Consider the following 23,412-nt stretch of genomic DNA (forward strand, 5'->3'; position numbering starts at 1 on the left):
TCTATTCTCTTTTTTCTCCCAGTGTTTTAGAGATATGGTCTCCTTCTGTTGCCCAGGCTGGTCTCGGACTCCTGACCTCAAGCAGTCCTCCTTCCTCATCCTCCCTAGTAGCTGGGATCACAGGCAGGAGCTACCATGTTGGACAGAAAAGAAACAAGTCATTCTTAAACAAGTCTGACTCTAGCAACCTATTGTGTGATTTGTGATAGAAACATTTGAGCTGGAGGTCAAATCATAAGACATTTTTATCTTATAACTTTCAAATTCATATCTTTTTAAGTAATAAAAATTGTAACAATGCAGAAAAGGTTTCCACCCCTTGCAGCAGAAAAATGAGATTGGCATTTCATTTTAAATGGGATACTTCTGCTTCCATGAGCATCATAAAGGTTATGACCTTACAGTAGTGTTGCCTGACACTTAGGTGGCTCACTAGGAATCCCGAATCAGCTCTGGAAACTGCATATATTTTTATTTCTTCTTTTTTTTCCCCCCTTTGGTGCAACTTCATATTTTCATTTTGATCAGCAACAAAGAGAAGAAAACTGTGTGTACTCTAAGGAAAATGTATATTGTAAGATGTTTTCTCTGGCTAAGGTCTTTTCAGATTCAGAAATTTGAACTGGCCAGGTGTGGTGGCTCACACCTATAATCCTAGCACTTTGGGAGGCCGAGGTGGGCAGATCACCTGAGATCAGGAATTAGAGATCAGCCTGGCCAACATGGCGAAACCCCATCTCTACTAAAAATACAAAAATTAGCCAGGTGTGGTGGTGTGTGCCTGTAATCCCAGCTACCCAGGAAGCCAAGGCAGGAGAATCACTGGAACCTGGGAGGCGGAGGCTGCAGCGAGCTGAGATCGTGCCACTGCACTCCAGTCTAAGCAACAGAGCGAGATTCCATCTCAAATAAATAAAAATAAAGAGAAAAGAAATTTGAACCATGTTTAAAAGCAGAACACTTCAGGTAATTCCTTTCCTCAAATTTACTTTATTCCAGGAATGTTGTGCAAGTATATTTTACACATGGGCTTATATGAAGTTCTAGTCTCTTAAATAGCTGGTCCTCTCTTATGAGTAATTCATAACTGCTTTCACATGTGTATAATCTCATGCTCAACTGTTTCTCTCTATTTTAAGCAGGAGATTTAAAAATCAAATTAACACATATTTCTAGAGCATTTGCTAGAAGTGATATGCTGTGCTATATACTAACTAACTACATTTCTGGGTTGATTGGGGGACCAGTTTATAGAACTGACTGACAAGCAACTGAACTTTAAAACAAATAGCTAGTGCTTAAGTATACGTCAAGTTCAATCCCTCCCATTTTTAAAACTTTGCTGAATTTATATTAAGCCAGCATCGGTTATCAAGGTATTTCCTCCTTGTTTTTAGCTAAAACTTCTCTCACTGCATTAAAATACATCCATTATCATTTTCGTTAAATAAGATTACACATTGGATATGTGCATAAAAGCAAAATTATATCTTGCATTTTTGTTACATTTGCCAGAAGAATGAAAAACAAACAACAGAAAATCTCTCTGAGCTGTGCTGCTCTATGCCCTGAACTTAACTGTCATAGTGAATATTAATGAGACACAGCAAAGATATTGGCTCAAGGTAACTAAACCAACATATATTGCTCTAGTAAATGTTAGAAATGGCCATTCATCCATATAACCTCATATTACTCTGTATAAAGAGAATGTTTCTTTTGGTTTTTCTTCTTTTTGTCACACACACACACACACACACACACACACACACACAACACACAGTAATTTAACATTATTTAGATGTTTCCCATAGTTTATTCATCCCTCTTCCATGTCGTTTTCATTTGGATGCATTTGTTTAACAAATGTCTGCTGTGTGCCAGGCATGCTGTAAGTACTGGGGATATAGCAGTGGAGGCAGACACAAGTGCATGGCCTTATGGAGCTGATGTTCTGGTGTTGAGTTTATTACATGTTTGATAAGAAAACACAGATAATACAGGAAGACTGCCACTTGCCCCTCATCCTTGGCACTTATTTCCAGTGGAGTCCTTCATCCCAAAGAGCTCAGACACATACACACACACAAAAACTAGTAAATGGATATGTCATTGAGACTCTGAATTCAAAAGGCTTATGAGAACATGAGCAAAGCCTTATCTTTCTATCCTGTTTTATATATTAAAATATTATTTTTCACTGTTCAACTCCATCCTATTTCCCTACTTAAAATATACATATTGGCAGGCATGGTGTCTCACAACTGTAATACCAGCACTTTGGGAGGCTGAGGTGGGAGGATTGCTGAGGCCAGAAGTTTGAGACTATGGTGAGTTATGATTGCACCATTGCACTCTAGCCTGGGTGAGAGAGTGAGACCCTGCCTCTACAAAATAATAATAATAATAATTTAAAAATAAGTTAGCCAGGCATGGTGGCATGCACCTGTAGTCTCAGCTACTTGAGAGGCTAAGGTGGGAGAATTGCTTGAGCCCAGGACATCAAGGCTGCAGTGACTAGGATTGCGCCATTACACTCCAGCCTGGGAGACAGTGAAAACCTGTCTCTCTCTCTCTCTCTCTCTCTCTCTCTCTCTCTCTCTCTCTCTCTATATATATATATATATATATATATATATATATATATATATACACACACACACACACACATATGTAAATTAATATTAATGTAAGTTCAGAGTTCATAGTTAATAATTGCCTGAGATTCAATGCCACATTGCCTATTGATACTTTCTAGAATAAAGGGCAACCTACACTTAACAGTCTCATTTTTCCTTGAGTTGAAATTCACACAGCAAAATTAACCATTTGAGAGTCACAACTCAGTTGCATTTATTGCAGTGTTGTGCAACCACCCCTTCCATCTAGTTCCAAAACTTCTCCAGTGGAATTTTAAAAGAAGGGCAACTTGTAAAATGACCAATAAACTATGTTTGTGGAAAACTAATAATTTTACTTATGGGGAGTGAGAAATTAATAGATTCTCCCAAAGTAAAGCAAACTCACTATAACTATCGTATGCAATTAAAATATCTTTCCATATGAAATTCTCACATCTTCATCTTTGAGATCATTTACTGTATCTTCAGTTACAAAGGATCTAAACTCATAAAGAACAAAATGTACCAGAGTAAATTGCTCATCGTGTTACAGAATGAGAACACAGAGCACAGTCAATATCAAGCACTTGATACAGCATCTCACAAAGTAATCCTTAAAATTAAGTCAAATTGTCTGCTCTGAGAACATTTTCACTGGGTAAGAATAATCAGTCTTGACTCACCTTTAAAGTGGGCAGAAAAGACATGCCCAGTAAGGTAAAATAAGTTCCATTCATCTCACCCATTTTGCATCATAAATAATGTAGAAGAACATCAAACAGCACATGGATTTGGTTTGCTCTCAGAGAACTTTTCTGTTTAGCTGGGGAGAGAGGAATGATAAGAAAAAATAGTTAAATATTAGCATATTTCAAACTTTCCCTCCACTGATAGGATCTGTGGTAGTTGAGTTTTGCTAGACCGTGCTAAATTAATTCAAGGCATATTTTGGAACAATCAGAGAAAATTTGATAAGGAAGTATCTGAATAGGCCATTAAAAGACTTGAAAAAATGAAGGGGAGTATAGAGGGTATGAATAAAGCTTGCTGATCTATTACAGACCCCATAATCTGTGTAATGCAATCCCAATTAAAGGTAAAACCAAACCAAATGTATGTATTGAATGGATAGCCCAGCTCTATCAGACAATCAAATACTGATAATCTTTGCCGTCAAAGAAATTGCATTCTTCAGCCCTGTATACGTGATGTAATTAAATGATGACACATGACTGTGAATGTGCCCCAATAAGTGTTTCAGTTAAGAAATATTGGGTCTATGATTTGGAAAAATCAGAAGGGCTCTGTCAAGGAGCTGAGACCTAGCTGAGGGCATGTTTTTTGGATAGGTGGAGGAAGCTGACATATCCATTGGTGTACTTTATCCTCCAAAGAAGCTGCAGGGTTTTAAAGTTAACTTTAGGGCCTGGCGCTTTCTTGTGAAAATTATGATTTCATAATTCCTCAGCAAATAAATAAATAATTGCCATTTGTATGTAGGGATCTCCCCAAATGAAACAACTGCTGCCATCATTTTTATTTTATGTTAGATACCGTGAAGTAAATTCTACTCTTTTGCCAGCCGTAAAATTTAGGAGCAAGGATAAACTTTTTCAGTGATAGTATTTTTCGATTTCAGAGATAATATTTTAGAGTTATATCGCCAAGATACAGGAAAAAAGTCAAAGAGAAAATAAGTGAGTAATAAGGTCAAAAGCAAAATGACATTTATCATTCTCTTTCATCTGTTGGAGCTACCGTACATTCTTCTGATGATAAAGTAAATAAAAGTAAAGCAGAATGACTAGCTTGAATTCATAGACTAACTTGAACTGAAGTAGCAGAGAAATTCTAGTTTTTTTTATTTGGTGATATTACAGGATTTTTTTTCTTGAAGCCAACTTAGAAGGAAGCTGAAATATTATGAAAGTGGATCAGAAATACAAGTATATTTTACTTTATTCTGCCAAATCCCATTCTACATTACCGTCTCTCTTCTCGATCCAAGTTGGTGTACTAGCATTTACTTTCTTATCCTCTGTAGCAGATTAATTGTGGCTGCAAATTCTTTGCCACTTTCTCCCTCAAAATGTATTTCCTCTGTCCTTGAGTCTGGGCTGGCATGGTGACTTCTTAACCAATAGGATGCAGGGGAAATAGTTTGTTCTGCTTTCAGGCACAGACTTTTAAGAGTACTGGCAGCTTGTGTTTTCCTCCTCTTGGGGTGCTTTCCCTCACAACCTGGCCACTATACTGTGGGAAGCTCAAGCCACAAGGAGAGGCTACAGGTTGCTGCACCATTTCACAGTGCCAGCTGGCATCTAGCAGCAGCTGCCAGTCATCATGTGTGGGAGCCATTTTGAATGTTTTCACCTAGTTGCACCTTACCTGCAGCACCAGCTGACGTCAAATGGAGCAGAGAAACCACTCAGCTGAACCCAGTAAACCTGCAGAATAAAATGACGGTTGCTGTAAGCTATTTCCAGGCGGTTTGTTTCACAGCAATACATAACTGAAATCGCTTCCCAAAGGAAGTCCTGGAATGAGACCATGAAAGAGCTCATTTGATTTAAATGATAAATAGATAGTATTTAAATGGCTCATGCTTAATTCTTATAATTTCTAAAAATTATTAGGCAAAATTTTAGAAGTCTTACTTTGAAAACTAGATCCTTTTAAGTTTTGTTTACAAATTATATTAAGGTAATAATTCCTATTTCATTGTTATCTATTCTGGTTTTCATAGTCTCTTCTGGAAGAGATATGTAATCAATAATATAATCAAATACACCCTTTTGATAAAAAAACAAAATCAGTATTTTTCAGCAGAAATAGAATGAATCAGAACGTATTCAAATCTTGGCCACATAGCTATATGTCCATGGCAAAATTACCTAAGCTGCCTGGGCCAATGAAATATTTTTTAAAAAACTTTAAGATAAGTATGGACTGTATGGGATTAGTGAAGATCAGAAATAATGTGTATTATGAACCTAGCAGAGTGCTTGTCACCTGGGTGGAACTCAATAAAGGTAGCTTTTGTTATTGTGAGGGAGATGGTGATAAAAGATTTAAAAAGGTAGTAAAAATTGTCTAGTTTATTTTTCTAAGAGGACATGGAAATGGGGTATTCCTGGGCTTTACTGGGGTGGAGCTTAAAGGGTTAAAATGATATATCCTTGCAGTTTTTCCTACAAGCATACATGTTTTATCCAAAGGAAATTCTGACCTCTAACCCCATTCACACTCTCCTTTCTCACTCTTTCATTGCTATAGAGGATTTGATGAAGGGAGAAAGGCAACTTCTGGGTCTTAGTCCCAAGGGTAGAACTAATGGAGAATTCCTTTTATTCTTCACCTCCCATCCTTCTCCATTTCCCCATTTACATTCATTTTCCAATTTGGTGGAAAAAAACAATTTTATAGGAAACTGGCTGTCTGCAGACTAATCTTAGCACCAAGGTGCCACAGGGTTTCTGGAATGCCTTTCTGGGGGCAAAACAGACACATCCCAAAGTCTGGTTTATGTAGTCCAAGGGAAAGAGTACTTGTGGCAGTCCATAGGATTCTCTCTCTGATGTGTTGTCCTAGTCTTTGTATAAAATGTTGGTTTTCTCTATAAGTGTTGGGTATTTTCAGTGTAACAGCTAGAGCAATGCCCAGTAACTTTTTTTTTTTTCTTCCCTGCTGAATATGTTTGTTCTTAATGGTTGAGGTAAGGTGAATAATTGCTATTGGTGTAAGTTAAAGACCACTTTTCTAAACTATGGGTTATCATGCTTGGTATTTTCTCCGATCTGCCTGACTTGGGGCCACCTGAACCCCATTTTTGTCTCTGAAATTTAGCTGACCTTGGCCTTGGATGAAATGCTAGTGTATTGAGTATAATATTTTTGGTTTAGGTCAAAATTGAGGAATTCAGTGCCATATATTTCAACTGGGTGCTTTTTGAAGAAATTATAAATTACCGTAGTTTAGCATAAACACCTGCTGATATTGTTTCTGAATATTTACATGAATATTGATCATTGAGATCTTACTTTCAATGTGAATGCTTTAAGTGCTTCAGTAGACATTTTCTACACTGTGAAATTGTATGTCCGTTGCTAGAATCTTTGTAAGAGAGCTCTCACTGCTTTAAAGTCAAATAAACCTAGAAAATAAGCATAGGAATTATTTTTAAACACCATTTACTGGTATATAAATGCAGATTATAGATAGATGAACTTAAGGATAACTCATGTTGCTCATAAAGTTGTCATAGTCATGGTTACAATTATGCAAATTGGCACGGGCTTTTGTTGTCATTATAGTACTGCAAACACAGTTTAAGATGTTAAGACCCTTTAAATCATTTATAATTATGGACTAATTTCATCTTGAAGGAAGAAGTGATAATATTCTTATCTCCTGTCATTTAAAGCTGAAACGTACCTCAAAGCAGTGGAGACTGTGCCCTACAAAATACAATGTGCTTAAAGCAGATTTTCTCAGGATTTGAGTTCTAAATTTCACTGCTTCAGGGACTCATATAATGGCTATGTAGTATAGATTTAGAGAGAGTTTTAAAGATTCCTGTTGACATAGGTGAACAGAATGGTTCCTTGGAAACCGTTTAGATGTCCAGTCACAGTAAGTGTGGATTACAGGTTCAGATACATATTGTGTGAAGTGACATGGAGCAGAGTGCTTGGAGAAGCCTGTGGTCTCTATTATGAACAGTGCTTTCTTCTAGTGTTTTAATGACTGTTGTTTTAAAAGAAAAAAAATCAGCATTGAAACTATCTGGAAGGTAAAGCTCCTGAAACCTAACCCAAAAGGCATGCTCTCATCGAAAACTCTTCTTAGTACTTGCAGTGCAGTGATAGCTGAGGACATGTGGTATATATTACAGTGCCAGGGAATTCAAACCTCTGCAGTGTGGAGTCACCATGAAAGGCTAATCTAAAAATGAAGTGGTAGCTTTGCTCGCATCACAACTCTGTTACTTACTGGTGCTTCCTATTAGCTTGACATTAGTCTGGTCTTCTTTGGGTGAGATAGAAGAAATGGAAATTCAAAGGGGACCACAGCAGGGGATATATGGGCTGCCAACCCCTCCCCTAGCACTCCCTCCAGCCTGTACTCCGCATTTCTCTCTGGGCATGACAAAGTCTTACAGAGTCATTGCAAAAAGGGCTAAAGGCAGAGCTGTCCATGGTTAGGAAGAAAACGTTCAAACTGTTGGTTGAAAATCAGGTAATAACAGTCTTCTTAGTGAACAAAACTTATTAGAGGGCTAGGGAAGGAATGCTATCTCTCAGCAGCAGGCAGGAAGAAATTGCTGTTGAAAAGCTTACCTCTCTAGGGAGGAATCAGATAGCAGACTTCGCCAAGCCTCAGGTCCAACCCATAAGGTCCCACCTACACCCCCCCACCCCCCTCCCCATCCCAGCTTTGTTAGATTGCTAGCATCGATCGCTGGCTTTTTCTGACCCAACAGTGGGTGAAGGAAAGAGACTGAAAGCCGGCAAGGTGGGGGTAGAAGAAGACTGGGACAGCTTTTGTAGAGAAAGAAAGAAAAAGGAGGAAAACGGGTGGGGGCCATGGGGACTAGGCTTAACTGATGCCTGCCTGCCTCTTTTTGATTTGATGGCCTTTATTCCTTCTAATTGGATAAAATAGGAAGTCACTGGCAGTCCTGTGTGGCTGGGGATACTGATTTTACTCAGACCAGCCTGCAGCTCTAGAGTGTGGATAGAGAGTGAGGAGTGGGGGTTGGGAGAGGGGGAGGAAAGAGAGAGAGGAGAGAGAGAGGACAGGCTTGGATGAAGAAGGGAAAGACAGAGAGAGACTGAAGCAGAGAAGAGCCGCAGAGGAAGAAAGTGAATGAGCACTCAAGAAGGACAAAGAGGAGTAGTCGGGGGTGGGGTGGAGGCAGGGCGGGGAAGGGAGTGACCGCCCCTCCTGGCTGCACTCTTGCCTCCGGAGCCCTCTGATCCTGTTTGCAGTGATGCTCCGAGGGCAGGCACCTGCTGCTCTGTAATGATTCAGCCCCTTTCAGCCGTCGTCGCGTTAATACAACAGGATGCTGTTGCTATTGTCACTACTGCCCCTCCTGCCGCCGCCGCTGCTGCCGCCGCCGCCACCGCCGCTGGTCCTCCTTCTGCTTTTACTTCTCCTGCATGACAGTTGTTTTCTTCATCTGAGCAGACACCAGCTTCAGATGCTCGAGGTGAGAAACATGCCTTTCAGTTTGGGCTACTGGTTTACTTAATTAACCAGCCGGCAGCTCCGTCGATCTATTTTGGTCCCTGTCCTCTTGACGAGCCCGGGATGGTTTGGAGTAGCGTTTAAAAGAACTAGAAAAGTGGCCCAGAAACAGCAGCTTAAAGAATTATAACGATATACTCTGATTTTGTAGTTGCTAGGAGCTTTTCTTCCCCTCTTGCATCTTCCTGAACTCTTCTTGATTTTGATAATGGCCTTGGACTTGGACGATTTATCGATTTCCCCCTGTAAGATGCTGTATCATTTGGTTGGGGGGGCCTCTGCGTGGTAATGGACCGTGAGAGCGGCCAGGCCTTCTTCTGGAGGTGAGCCGATGGAGATTTATTCCCCAGACATGTCTGAGGTCGCCGCCGAGAGGTCCTCTAGCCCCTCCACTCAGCTGAGTGCAGACCCATCTCTTGATGGGCTTCCGGCAGCAGAAGACATGCCAGAGCCCCAGACTGAAGATGGGAGAACCCCTGGACTCGTGGGCCTGGCCGTGCCCTGCTGTGTGTGCCTAGAAGCTGAGCGCCTGAGAGGTTGCCTCAACTCAGAGAAAATCTGCATTGTCCCCATCCTGGCTTGCCTGGTCAGCCTCTGCCTCTGCATTGCCGGCCTCAAGTGGGTATTTGTGGACAAGATCTTTGAGTATGACTCTCCTACTCACCTTGACCCTGGGGGGTTAGGCCAGGACCCTATTATTTCTCTGGACCCAACTGCTGCCTCAGCTGTGTGGGTGTCGTCTGAGGCATATACTTCACCTGTCTCTAGGGCTCAGTCTGAAAGCAAGGTTCAAGTTACAGTGCAAGGTGACAAGGCTGTTGTCTCCTTTGAACCATCAGTGGCACCAACACCGAAGAATCGTATTTTTGCCTTTTCTTTCTTGCCATCCACTGCACCATCCTTCCCTTCACCCACCCGGAACCCTGAGGTGAGAACGCCCAAGTCAGCAACTCAGCCACAAACAACAGAAACTAATCTCCAAACTGCTCCTAAACTTTGTAAGTAGAGAGAGAGAGAGAGAGAGAGAGAGAGAGAGATGATGATGATGATGATGATGATGATGAAGAATAAAGGAAAGGGGTGGGTTTGAGGTCCCCAAAGGATGTTTCCCTTTCTTCTTGCATTTTAGTTGCCTGGTTTTGTTTAAGCTAAGCATGTGTTTGAGACACTTGGGCTGGCATTGAAGGGCTGAGTAAAATGATCTTGCAAACTCCGGGTCTGAACTAGTGTTGTAACAGCAGCTCTCTCTAGCCACATTGTTCAGTCTGGTACCGGGAATGCAAAACTTCAGCATCTGCAAGTCATGCTTGAATTTAAGTTAAATTCAATTTATTTCTAACACATTTTAAAATTGAAACATCAGGCCATCTTTTCATGTTTTATAGAAATGTGACTTTCATATACCAGTATTATTTTGTGTCTTTCTCTTCCCCATCATAGATTTCCTGTCACCTTTCTGTTACCCTCTACCTCTCAGTGACCCCAAGCTGCTTATTGTCTTTCTCTCCCTTCTTCCTGTTCTCTAACCACCTCTCCCTACTTTTGTATCTTAATTGGTTCTTTCTGAGATTGCAGCAAGTCTTAAGACATTTACGGTGCTCGCCTCTCACTAGCTTGAGATGACTACTGTCCTGCCCAGACTGTACTTTCAGTTAGTGAGCACTTAGTAACGGCAGCTTTATTTTGTCCAGGACACAGTAGGATTCTGCATGAAGGATTTGCCCAAATTAGTTTTGTCTTCTATAATCAAATGTTTAAATAGCTTCCTTGGCAGTCATTAAAAGGTACAAGATCCATTAGTGAGGTACATCTTTTTTTTTTTTTTTTTTCTTTTTAAGGCATGTGTCATCTTAGTCTGGCAGATTGCAGCAGCCCAGTTTAATAACCTGTGATGTGAAGAGAGCCCACGCTCTTAAAAACAATACATTCCTGTTTGCATTTGCATTGGGTAACTGCAATAGCTTTAGAGTGGAAAATTGACAGGAATGAAAGCATGACTATTCTAAACATCAATGTAGAAGGGAGGAGTTTTCTACAGCCTTTTAAAAATGTTTCTAGTTTATTTTTGTTGTCTCTATCTCCTATCACTTTTTACCGTGAGGAATATTTACTTAGTAGGAAAGTACAAGATCAGAAAATTTGGTTCTTAATAACTTACATGAAAGCTCTTAGGGTTAAAAGAGAGTTGACAATTTCTCTGACGAAATGCCTCTTTTGTTTTTCCTCTGGACAGTAATGAAGAATAAAGAGTACCTTTTCCAGACATCACGTTCAGTGTGAAGTAGTGCAGCATGCTATAGAAACACAGAAAAACTTGATTTGTGCTTGTAACTCCTGATCATTTCACACACACCAGATTCAATGGCAAAGATTTAAAGGAAAAAAAAAAAAGTCTTGTTTTCTAGGTGCAATTAGGGAAAACCTCCTTCATGCAGACAATGCTTTGTATCTTTATCAAATTCCTGAAGCATCATTAAAGGTCTGACAGACATCACCGCCTTTGCGGCCTCTTCCCACCTGGCAAAGTGACCGGGAAATAATAACCAGACGAAATGACATGCTATAAAAAGCAAGTACAGATCCTGCAAAGAGAAGCAAAATTCACCAGGAGAACAAGGTTACTTGATCATTTTAAACTTAAGTCTTTAATTGAAATCTGCTTGAACAGGTTTCATTGTCCAGAGAAAGAAAAAAATGCCCTTTGAAAAACACTTCAACTAAATTCTATAATTTTGTCATCTGAGGAAATCAAGAAAACAAAGAAACATCTAGCACATTTTCCTGATCTAAGACCATGTCAGAAAGTATGTTGTAAAGTTTTGATAAATTATTTTGTGAAGTAAATTTTTCTACTAAGTGTTTTAGTAGATTACATATTCCTTATCAGTTTTTTTTTTTTTTTCCAAGTCAGGGCATTGATATTGTGGCATCTGCAATAAATGGGAAAGATTTACTGCTGCCTAAAAGCATCATTGTGGCCAGTTTGACCAGATGCACAGCTGCAACGTTTTGAAGTGCATCGGAGATAAGCCTAGAGAAGCAGTCTGGGAAGTAGTTTTCTCCTGAAAAGTTAGGGGTAGACAGTTAGTTGGCTAACACTTTAAAACCTGTAGGGAGACTCTGTTAATTTTTTGGACTAGTCCCTTAAAAAAAAAAAAATCAAGTCTTGTATTCTAAAAATTGTGAGCCTACTTTTTGTGGGGCGGGGGGGCGGGGGGGTATTGTTGTTAGGGAGTAGTGTTTGAAAGGGATTGGTCCAGGCAGCTTTGTTTCTAGAGACTTGTAAGTGGTTGTTTTTGTTGTTGTTTAAAAAGGTTGTAACCATTATTTAATGGAAAGGAAAAAAAAAGCTTACAAAGGGATTGTATTTTTCAACCAAGAAAGTATTGTTTAGTCGCAGAAAGAACTGGGACGTTCCTTTTACCGTGCATGTTTTTGACATAAACTAAGCTGTCATGGCTTATATTTGAAAATGACATTATCATATGTGAAACATGCTCTTCAGTGGTTTTAGGACTTTATTCTCCCTTTTCCATTTTTTTTTTTTTTTCTGTCTCAGCATATTCAGCATATTATGCACAGAGCTGTAGCCTTCAAGGTCATACACTGTTGAGGGCTAATTGATTCTTCTTTATCCTGGAGCCTGAGAGAGTAGAAGAGAGACAATCCCAGTAATTGTGTCTACAGCGTTGCTCCCCAAACCAATCTACCTACTAGTATTAAAGTTTTATTTTATAAATACTAGAATTACTCCCTCACTGACTCTTGTCAAATTACAACATTCTTTGTCTTTGTTATAATATAAGGCAAAATATGACATTTTAAATTGCCTTAAGGTCTAGTGGCTATGTCAGATTTTCTAAAATGGGTATTTCTTTCATAAAGTAATATTTCATCTTTTCATGATATTAATCTATGCATTCATGTAGGTCTTAAGAAGTCCAATGCAGAATTAGAATGAAAGTATATAATTATATATTCTTTATTCTAAAGTATTTCTAAGTATGGTTAATGGTTTCCCACTACCACAATGATTATATTGTCATGATACTAATTAAGTTTTTACTTCTCAGTGGGTCATGTAATACTTGCACTATTCATTTGTTTTCTTTGCCTGGGCTTTAAAATTTTTCCTATCCTGACTGTTGGGAGATTGCAAACTTAGATTATTATAAAAAGAGCTGATTAATTAAATTGTAGCCAGGAAACAGTGGTACCATCTTGAAAGAAAATGTTTTCTGGATGTGAGATCCTCCCTGCTTGACAACAGATTCTTGGATGCGAGAATGTGTTGGTATTTTCATCTTGGGCCAACTTTGTTTTGCTTTGTCCTAAGTCTTGTCATGGGATTGTATGACAAACCATTGTTACCGCATGACAATAAGAATCAGTAACCATCTGCAAAAGATCAACATGATGAATTGGATATACCATAGGATTTCTTTCCTTCTATTTAAAAGTGCCATTCATTTAAATTCTAATGGATCCTTCTTCTAGTTCTTGGCAACTATATTTGTAGGTATTTCAGAACAGTGATTTCAAATAACTTCTCCCCACTTTAATCGTAGCCGATTACAGCCTAAAATATTAAAAACTGGAAGAGACTGAAAGATCTTCCATTGGAACTGAATAATTTTATAAATTTACCGATGAAGAAACCTAGGCTCAGAATGCCTAGTGAAATTATTTTATTAAAATATACTAAACTCTGAAAAATGTGGCAAAATCCAAAGTATTAGATTGTCTCTGTCTCTGAGAATTTAAACACACACACACACATACACACACACACACTCTCTCTCTCTCTCTCTCTCTCTCTCTCTGTCTCTCTACTGTTTTCTTCTCTCATCGTATCCTTATTGTAGAGAGTTGGAGCTAGAAACTAACGTAGCATCAGACTGAGAATTAGGGAAGTACTTAAAGTGGGAACACTGTTTAGGTGTGTGTTTAGTGCATATCACTAAAATTAAATTTTCTTCTCGCCTTCCTGTTTTGCTCTTATTGAATTTTCTGTCATGGTAGTCTTTTTCCTTTTTATTTGATCATCCATACAGTGTTCAGCTTGCTTCTGAAAACAGCATGGGTTGCCTAGGGTCAGTTCTTCCCTCATATATAGGAGATTGCTCTATGGCTCACTTCTTTTCTTCATAGCCCATTTTGTTTTCTCCTCTCTATTCCTTTGTGATACCCAACTCAATCGTCTTCTCCCCTTTCCTTCCTACCTTCCCAATTACATATTGACTCATTTTTATTTTTGTAATTATGCCATTTTGGCTTTATGGGTCAATATTTCATTGCATCATATCAAAATAATTTCAACTGTCTTTATTTAAACTTTAACCTTATTTATTGCATTTTAATGCTGAATGGTACTTTCATATATTATAAACATACAAAAAAAATCTCTAGCGAGTGACCAATATACCAGTTTCTTAACAGCATAATTAAATCAAATTTTAACCTTCTTCTTGATCTTTTCGTCTTTTTTTCTTTAGTGTGCTTGATTGATTCCAGTTTTTCTGTTTTTGGACATCAGCATTTCTGTACTCCCAGAAAATGATGTTCCAAACCATCCATCTGTGTTCTTCCTCCTTCCCTCTTCCTTTTAACAACTCTTCATAGTATCCTTTTAAAGCATGAAGGAAGAGGTATTTTATAGATTGAAAAACCAAAGCATAAAAAGTTATGACTTGTTTAGATGCCCCTGAGAACCAGGAATATAACTTGTCCACAAGTTCGTTGAACATTCTACTACAACATAAACTACATTCCATCTACTTTTATGCTCATGTTTCTACTTTTATTACTTTTGCTCTACATCAATGCTTTGTTTTTCTTCTGTTATTTCCTCTTTATTTTGTTTTTTGTTTGTTTGTTTTTTTTCATTCAGTGAACGTATGCTAAGTGCCTACTCTGTGCCAGACTCTGTTCTATACTGGTTATATGGCAGTGGAAAATAGTACAGTACCTGCCCTCAGGGAGCTTATGTTCTAGTGGATTTTAAGAATCTAATTACATAATGCAATTTGAGATATTTCTTGCTTTCTTATACATATACCCCCTTAATTCAGCATTTCTTCTTCTTTACCGTCATGTGATTCACCTTTTGACTTCCACTTCTGTCTTTTCTTAATATGTTTCTCTTCTCCATTTACCGAATACTGAACACTTGCCCAGCAATGTCCTTTAAGTGACAGCAATCCCACCTCTGCTACCAACAGGCTGAGTAGCCAGGGGTGATTCACCATATAGCACTATTTAATCAAACCATTGGAGTAGTGAGAAAAGTTTGATCTATCTGGCCCTTTAGGAGCATCCTCAAGATGAAAAATATATACATAATTCTTCTAGCATGTACATAAAGATTCTAAGATTATTTTCAGATTCTAGAGAGTTGGTAGCTGTAAATATTTTTGTTTCTATATTTTGGTCATATTTTTATGTGTTGTTTTGGCTTGCAGAACATGAAGAGTATTAAAATATTCCCAAGGATTGTTCATTTCACTGTATGGACAAAGATTAGAATCTGCCATTAAGTTGTTTAGTTCTTAAACTGAGTAAAGACATGAGTTCATATACTATTCACATGAAGAGCGATTGACTAGCAGTGAGTGAAGTTAATCCTCATCATCTCAAAGATGGTTGTAATCTTTACTGCAGTGAATTTTGTCTCTGTGTGTGTGTGTGTGTGTGTGTGTGTGTGTGTGTGTGTGCGCGTGCGCATGTAGGCATTCAAAGGGTTTTTCTGAATAATATAACTAATGTCTTATAATCATAGAACTTTATATGCTGAACATTTTTAGAGATTATTTGTGTCACTTCCTAAGTGAGAAAAGGCAGGTCTGGAAAAGTGAAGCGACTTGCCCAGTGTCACTACAACCAATCAGTGGCAGTGCTGAGACTAAAACTGAAGTCATCCTTACCTTTGCTACACTTGCTTTTCTTCTCGAAACTGTTTTTAGCGTTTATATTCAAGTAGTGTATGTTATGTTATCATAATTTAAAAGCTTTGGTTTTCCCATTTATTATTTAAATACTAATTAGTAAAACTTTTATCATCCTATAACAGGTATCTTTTTTAGAGAAGAGAATTTTGGCCAGGTGCCGTGGCTTATGCCTGTAATCCTAGCACTTTGGGAGGCTGAGGTGAGATGATCACCTGAGATCAGGAGTTCGAGATCAGCCTGGCCAACATGGTGAAACACTGTCTCTACTAAAAATACAAAAATTAGCCAGGGGTGGAAGCTCATACCTATAATCCCAACTACTCAGGAGGCTGAGGCAGGAGAATCACTTGAACCTGGGAGGTGGAGGTTGCAGTGAGCTGAGATCATGCTACTGCACTCCAGCCTGGGTGACAGAGTGAGACTCTGCCTCAAGAAAAAAAAAAAAGACAATTTTACCTTTATGATGTTGGTATGTATAAGACACCCCTCCGGAGGCTGGACATCTATCTCCCAACAACATAATATATGGGAGAATGTTTTAATGATCAAAGTTATCCCAACTGAAATGTGTTACATACTTGGAAAGAAATGAGTTTGTTAGTACTAAAAGTATTCAAGCAGTGACACTGTTGAGGGAGATTTATGTTCCTAGCAGATTATTAACTATATTTACTTCTGAAATCTCCTACAACTCTGATTCTCTCAGTTTTTTGTCTTAGGGTGTTAGCTTTCCAGTGGGTAGACTTGAATTTCAGTCCCACTTGCCCATCTTCATTGCCTTGAGCAAGTTAGACCATCGTGTTAAATCCATTTCCTCATTTATATGTGATAATAATAAATATACATGTCTTGGGGCTGTGAGGAGATTAAATGAGATTTCGGAAAACACCGAGTCCTAGACCTGAGACATAAAAAATACAAAATCAGCACCAATATTCTCCCTCATTCTACTTTAACTCCCTGCCTCACTTTGTTCTTTTTCTCCTTTGATCTTGACAGTGGTTTGGTAACAGTGTCTGGAGAATACTTTTGGAGTTTTAGGGGAACCTTATGAAAAACTTTGAAGGAAGTGAAGAGTTGATGATACATCATGTTAAAGTAGGAATTATGCTAGAAACTCGAAATCAAATGCCAACTCTTCCTCTAACCTGCTGTGTGACTTTGAGGAAATCATTTCACTTGAGATTTAGTTTTACATCCAAACAAATGGGGATGTTAATATCTAAAACTCCCAAGAGATTTTGATGAGGACAAAAGTGGTTCCTCTACCTAAAGAAAACAGAGATTAAAAATGTATTCACTTCTTTCTTTACCCTTTCTATCGGGGTTCATATATGCATATATTCACAAGTGCTAACATTTCTAGAAATAAATTGTAGGGACTCTTTACCAGTGAATTAATTTGTTATGCCTTAAAATGTTGTGTAGGACTTTACTAATTTCTTGAACCCAGTGTCATAAAAGGAGTATTTTTCCCTTATAAAAATTGGTTAGAATATATAGATTATTACTTTTTGAGTTACATAGATTATTACTTTTTGAGTAATGTCCAAAAATCACTGCATGAGGGGCTTCATTATAGGGAAAGCGATAAGGAGTTACTTTTGAGAGAGGAAAAGACTGCATGGTATGTCAGATTGTTTGTCAAGGAAGTACTCTCTTTGGAAAGATTGGGACAACGGAAAATAATCTATACAGTTTAGATGTGGTACAAGCGAAGAACTTGGCTAGAAATATCATGAATCCTAAGATTATGTTCACCTTACTCTTTTCATTGTTCCAAACTGGGATTTCCTGATCTCAAAAGACAGAAATTAACGTCTATGAGTTGTTTTCAGTATTTGACACAAACCATGGAAATGATATACATCGAATAATTTTATGTGAGCCAAATCAAATGTAGAAATTCTTTGAGTACAATACATACACCTATGTGTATCTATCTGTGTATATATACATACATATGATTCATACACATAACATTCTAAATAAAGGGGAAAATTATTTGACAATAAATGAAATGGAACAGATAAAAATATTTTTAAATTTGGACAAACAGGTTGTTTATTAATAGGTTTGGGAGGGATGGACTATAAAAATTTCTATCCCTATGCCTAATTGCTAGAGTAAAAGAGAAAAAAAATGTTTTAGAAGTAAAAAATAATTGGAGCTTAAGTGTATATTGGAGATTCTATTGCAAGTAACTTAAAAGGAAATCTTACTAGCTGGATTATTGGCCACAATCCTACAAAAAGGGAAAAAGCCAGTGCTTTCTAGATATACACACTTTAGGGATTTTGGTATTTTTGTTGTACACCTTATGGTTTTTCTAACAGACAGATATAAGTTTGTAAGAGCTTGCCATTTACAAAAACATATAGTAGTGGACATAATATATGTATTTTTATTTATTCTTTAAAGTAGAACTAGAAATATGTGAGAACTTCTATGCTTTGTTCATCTTGATTGTTATTCACTCAAGTATAATACATTTGCTGCAGAAATTGAACTCTAAGTCAATACTGGAGCAATGAGGCAGCCCCTTCTAAGCATAAAATATTTGATAACAATCTAGAGTAGATTTTGCCTGGGTATAAGTTTTCTGACTGTGCACTGGAAATAAGCTGATGGACCCCATAAAACTTGATGAAATAGAATGGAAAGCTTCCTCAGGTAAAACATTTTAAATTTGTCGTCAGAAACATGGTATGATAGGACAAGACTTGATTTACTGTGATTTTCAGTGATAGGCACTTAGAGTTTGAGTTGCATTTCTTGAGGTAGTGGTCTCCCAGCCAAAGGAGAAATTCATGAACTCTCGTTGAAGCCAGAGTTAGTACAGAATTTAATATGCATGTAATTATCAAATTTAAAAACTGTCATAATGTATTTTATTTTAAAAGTTCTTAATTTAAACTGGGATTTCCTGATCTCAAAAGACAGAAATTAACGTCTATGAGTTGTTTTCAGTATTTGACACAAACCATGGAAATGATATACATCGAATAATTTTATGTGAGCCAAATCAAATGTAGAAATTCTTTGAGTACAATACATACATCTTTAAACCAAATGTACATATATGCATATGCATTTAAATGTACATTAAACCAAATGTACATATATGCATATGCATTTGGAAGAAAGATGAGAGCAACACTGAAGACAATGATAGTTGCCATTAGGAAGAAAACTTAATTCATGAGCAAGCAGAAGACCCTATATCCTTCAGTTCCTAACTGTGTTACCTGTATTGATGTACAATGTAATACAATTTTATTTCCCCCATTTACCTTCCTTTTCCCTCCCTTTATTTCTTTCATACTTGTCATTCACAGTTACTCTTCTCTTTCCTCTGTTCCCTCCCTTCATTTTTATCATACTTGCCATTCACAGTTATTCTTCTCTTTCCTCTGTTCTTTCATACCTCACCTATTCCTTCTTCTCCAGTGATCTCAGGGCACATGGCCCCACAATTCTCTCACCCACCCTGCTCTGAAGCCAGTGTCCTAAAGCATCAGAGGTTGTGGAGTGGATGGCCCAGACCTGTGGTTTCTCACTGGATGGGTAGGGGGAGAGAGTGAGTGAGACCTTAACCACAGTCTTGACCACGATTAGCCTGATGACTTTCAGTGTTGCCTCTTCCTTTGCTAAGTAGCCGGAAGTATTTGTTTTATGAAATATGTTGGTGTCACAGCAATAAAAGCTCCATACATAAATGGAATGATCTAAGGACAGTGGAATTGAAGTCTTGTTAGCATTTGTTTGTAATCCCTTGGTAGAACTTCCTGGGTCATAATTGCTTTCTCTTCTGGGAGCAAAAGGAATCAGTAACCATTGATTGTTACATGATGCTAAGTACTGCCTACAAAGCAAATCGTAAGAATGATTAGTGGCAGAGTTCAGGGTTACTACTCTGATTTCTTTTTACTATAATCTTTAAAGCAAGCTGAATTTCGCAGTTTTTCCCATCAAGCAACTCCTATGATTCTTCAAAAGGAAGAGAAAAAACATTATCATGTAATCTATAAAGGCTTCAGTTGACATCAAAAACAAACAAACAAAAATACGTAAAATAATTACTTCAGTGTTTTATATCTTTCTACTTCCATGATAACAGGGAGACATTTAAATTAACCCCTTACCAGTAACTTTAGTCTTGCATGAATATGATCCTTATAATCTTAATTGATCTGAACTATGGAACCTCTGGTACACATAGTCAATAACCTACATAAACCCTGCCTATTTAGTAAACTGTGCATGTAATCAGTGAGATCAATACAAGGATTCTCAAAATCCTTGCAAAATTCATACTTCAAGATTGCTGAGTTTTCTGAATAGCTGATGATTTGTCACCTTGAAACTTTTTTTATCTATTTTGGATTGAAATCTTTTAATAACTTACAATACTAGTGACTACTGTCATTTTAAAATGGGATTTATTGAATATAGGATCTTCACAATGTTGAATACTGTGATGTCTTTAGGACATAGTTGCATTATAACTTTGTTGACTCGTGTTCTTTCATTAAGACATATTGAGTTATATTAGGGATTATAGCTGCTTTACTAAATAACCCAGACCTACGTATATTCTGATTGTATGTTGGGTTATTGCATAATCAAAATTAGAATTACAGAGCTTTATGGCATCTTAGAGACACTTTGAGCCAAATATTTTATTTTAGCATAGAGAAACAAGCCCAAAGATGTTAACCTTCTTGCCAGAGACCACATAGAGCCAGAAAATGTTGATATTTTCATCTTTTCTAGGCTTTCAGCTACCAGGTCACTTTGCAATCAGTATATATTAATTAAAACATTTTTTTCTACACTTTTGCTTTACTGTTCTGGTCTCCTGCAGGGTTAGAAAGCAAATTTTAATCAGGTTAAACATTTATATAAAGGATAAAATCTCTGAGTGAGATTCTCTCCTTGAGGAAATGCATACATTTTGGTGACATGCTTTGGTGACATATTTTGCTTATATGTCACTCTTGCTCTGTTCTGGATCAACAGAGTTCAAGGGTGAGAGGTGAATGACAAATGAAGAGGAAGAGTAACTACTTGGTTCTGATGGTCCTTGGATTTATAGGACAGATTTAGGGGAGCTGAGTTTAATTTCCAGATGTTTCATTTGTTCATTTGTTCCTCCTTTCATAATATGTAGAATGACAGTAATTTTTTTTTTTTTTTTTGAGACAGAGTCTTGCTCTGTTGCCCAGGCTGGAGTGCAGTGGTGCAGCCTTGGCTCACTGCAACCTCCACCTCCTGGGTTCAACCATTCTCCTGCCTCTGCCTCCTGAGTACTGGGGCTACAGGCATGCACTATCATGCCTGGCTAATTTTTTTTGTTGTTTTTAGTAGAGACGGGGTTTCACCATGTTAGCCAGGCTGGCCTTGAACTCCTGATCTCAGGTGATCCGCCCACCTTGGCCTTCCAGTGTGCTGGGATTACAGCTGTGACCCACCATGCCCAGCCAGTTATAAATCTTTAGACCTTGATCATGCACCTAATAGGAAACTGTTTTTTGAACATATGAGCACTACTAGTCAGTGGGCTTCATGGGATCTGTTTTGAAATTTATTGTGAAATCTTCTGATTTATAAAGCACAAATTACTTTTATTTTATTTTCATTTCTTGAGGACCCAATAGCACCAATATTTACAAAACACGTATCTCATAAACTCTCTTATGATATTGAAGATACTCCTGCAGCAGAACCCCAAATGTCCTGTCTTGCCTAAGTCCAGCTGTCTCCCCAATCTTCATCCCAATGGACCATATTTTAGCCAACTAGAACTCAACCCTGAATATTATTTTTTCTCTTCCATGTTTTTGCTCATTCTATTTTTTCTACCATGAATGTGCTCTTCGAACAGTCTCTCTTCTCCCAAATTCTACTTAGGCCTCAAGACTCACCTCTCCAAATTAGATGATGGGACCCCTCTTCTTGTAGACCTCTTCCAACCCCCCATAACCTATTGCTTGTGCTTTATCGCATTTAGATTTGTGTGTTCTTATTTGGATACTTGCGTATTGCTCATGCTAGACTGACAATGTCCTAAGGCCTAAAATTATAGCTAATTCATTTTTGTGACCTGTATAGTGCCAAACAATGTACAGGCTGAGCATCCCGAATATGAAAATTTGAAATCTGTAATGCTCCAAAAATCCAAAACTGCTTGAGCATCACCATGATGTTCAATGGAAATGCTCATTGGAGCATTTTAGATTTTGGATTTTCAGATTGGAGATGCTCAGTGGTAACTATAATGCAAACATTCCAAAATCCAAAACACTTTTGGCCCTGAGCCTTTGGATAAGGGATACTCAACCTGTATTTTATATGAAGTAGATATCTCATTTGTATATTTATGGAAGAAAAGTTACACTGAGGGTAACTTGTTTATGAGAGTGGAGGAGGAAGAAAATAACCTGAAACCATGTCTTAATTAACTGACATTTTAATTTGGAAGAATTCAATATAGAGTTTAGTTATTACAAACTATGTTGAGACATGATTTTGGACATTTTAACATATAATTTGCAAAGTCTGATGTGATGTAAAAAATTCACATCGTGGAGTTTAAGAGACTTCAGGCTGCAAATAATTTTATTTCATGATTGTATGGTGATTAAGAGCGCACACTTTGGAACCAGATTGTCTGGCTTTAAGTCCCAGCCCTATCTCCGGCTGTGTGACAGTATGCACACTATGAACTATCTGTGCCCTGCTTTTCTCATCTGTGAAATGGTGGCAATAACTGTACTTTCCTCAGAGGCTTTTTGGGAGGATCAAGTGAGTTGGTGTTCATAAAGTGTTTGGAATAGTCTCTGGCTCACAGCGCTATATAAGCATGAGATGTCATTACTAGGCAGTTTTAAAAATTCAAGTGCATTTCCTTAGATTTCAAATTTGATAGCTTGAGATTACAGTAACAAGTTTCAGAAAAGGTCCAGAAATTCCAAGGGACCTATTGACAAAGCTATGGATGTGCTACTATTTATTTTGGTTGAGTTTGTTCATGTGGTTTTTCCTCTGTGTGATTTATGTGTTACCATCATACCTGCATTGTTCTCAGGATTTAGGAGAACAGAAAAGGATAATCATCAGTCTACCTGTCAGTCAGAAATAGAGCGACATGGATAGTTTGAATAAAAATGCTGCCCTCTCTGGCAAAATGCCATCTGTTGAAATTGACATGGACAATCATATGTGTGTATATCTGAATTTATTGCTGTAACTTCTTATTCTGTCATAAAATGGTGGACAAGTTCACAGGGAGAAAAATAACTTCTCTTAGTTGTTGAAGAACCATTGCAGAGGCTTTGAATTCCACAATGCTATCATTTTACCAAGACAGAAATCCACTCATTATCCAGATGCACTCAATAAATTAATGTGATGATGGGTGCTGTCAATGATAAGATAACAATGATTTGGAAGTATCTCAACGTTACTAAACAAGATCACAGAAGAGCCATTAACATTTTAAAATCAGAGAGATCTTGTAGATAACCTAATCAAAATATTTTACTTTACTCATGAGAAAACCAAGATCCAGAATTGTGAAATGACTGGGT

At 37.7% G+C, this 23,412-nt stretch overlaps 1 protein-coding gene across 11 annotated transcripts in view; it reads left to right on the plus strand.

Annotated features, from left to right (window-relative positions):
• NRG1 (neuregulin 1) overlaps positions 1 to 23,412 on the plus strand; it is a 1,136,884-nt gene that overhangs the window by 1,004,296 nt on the left and 109,176 nt on the right. For 2 of the 11 annotated variants that reach the window (XM_030937744.1, XM_030937745.1), the window contains exon 1: positions 9,205 to 9,871. The exons of 8 other annotated variants lie outside the window; for them this stretch is intronic. In XM_030937744.1, the coding sequence (XP_030793604.1) occupies positions 9,205 to 9,871 (667 nt within the window). Of the gene's footprint in view, positions 1 to 8,575; positions 9,872 to 23,412 lie in introns of those variants that run through there. One more of the 11 variants, XM_010370863.2, reaches the window with a different exon arrangement.

The sequence above is a fragment of the Rhinopithecus roxellana genome, chromosome 9, assembly GCF_007565055.1.
Source record: "Rhinopithecus roxellana isolate Shanxi Qingling chromosome 9, ASM756505v1, whole genome shotgun sequence".
NCBI lineage: Eukaryota > Metazoa > Chordata > Mammalia > Primates > Cercopithecidae > Rhinopithecus > Rhinopithecus roxellana.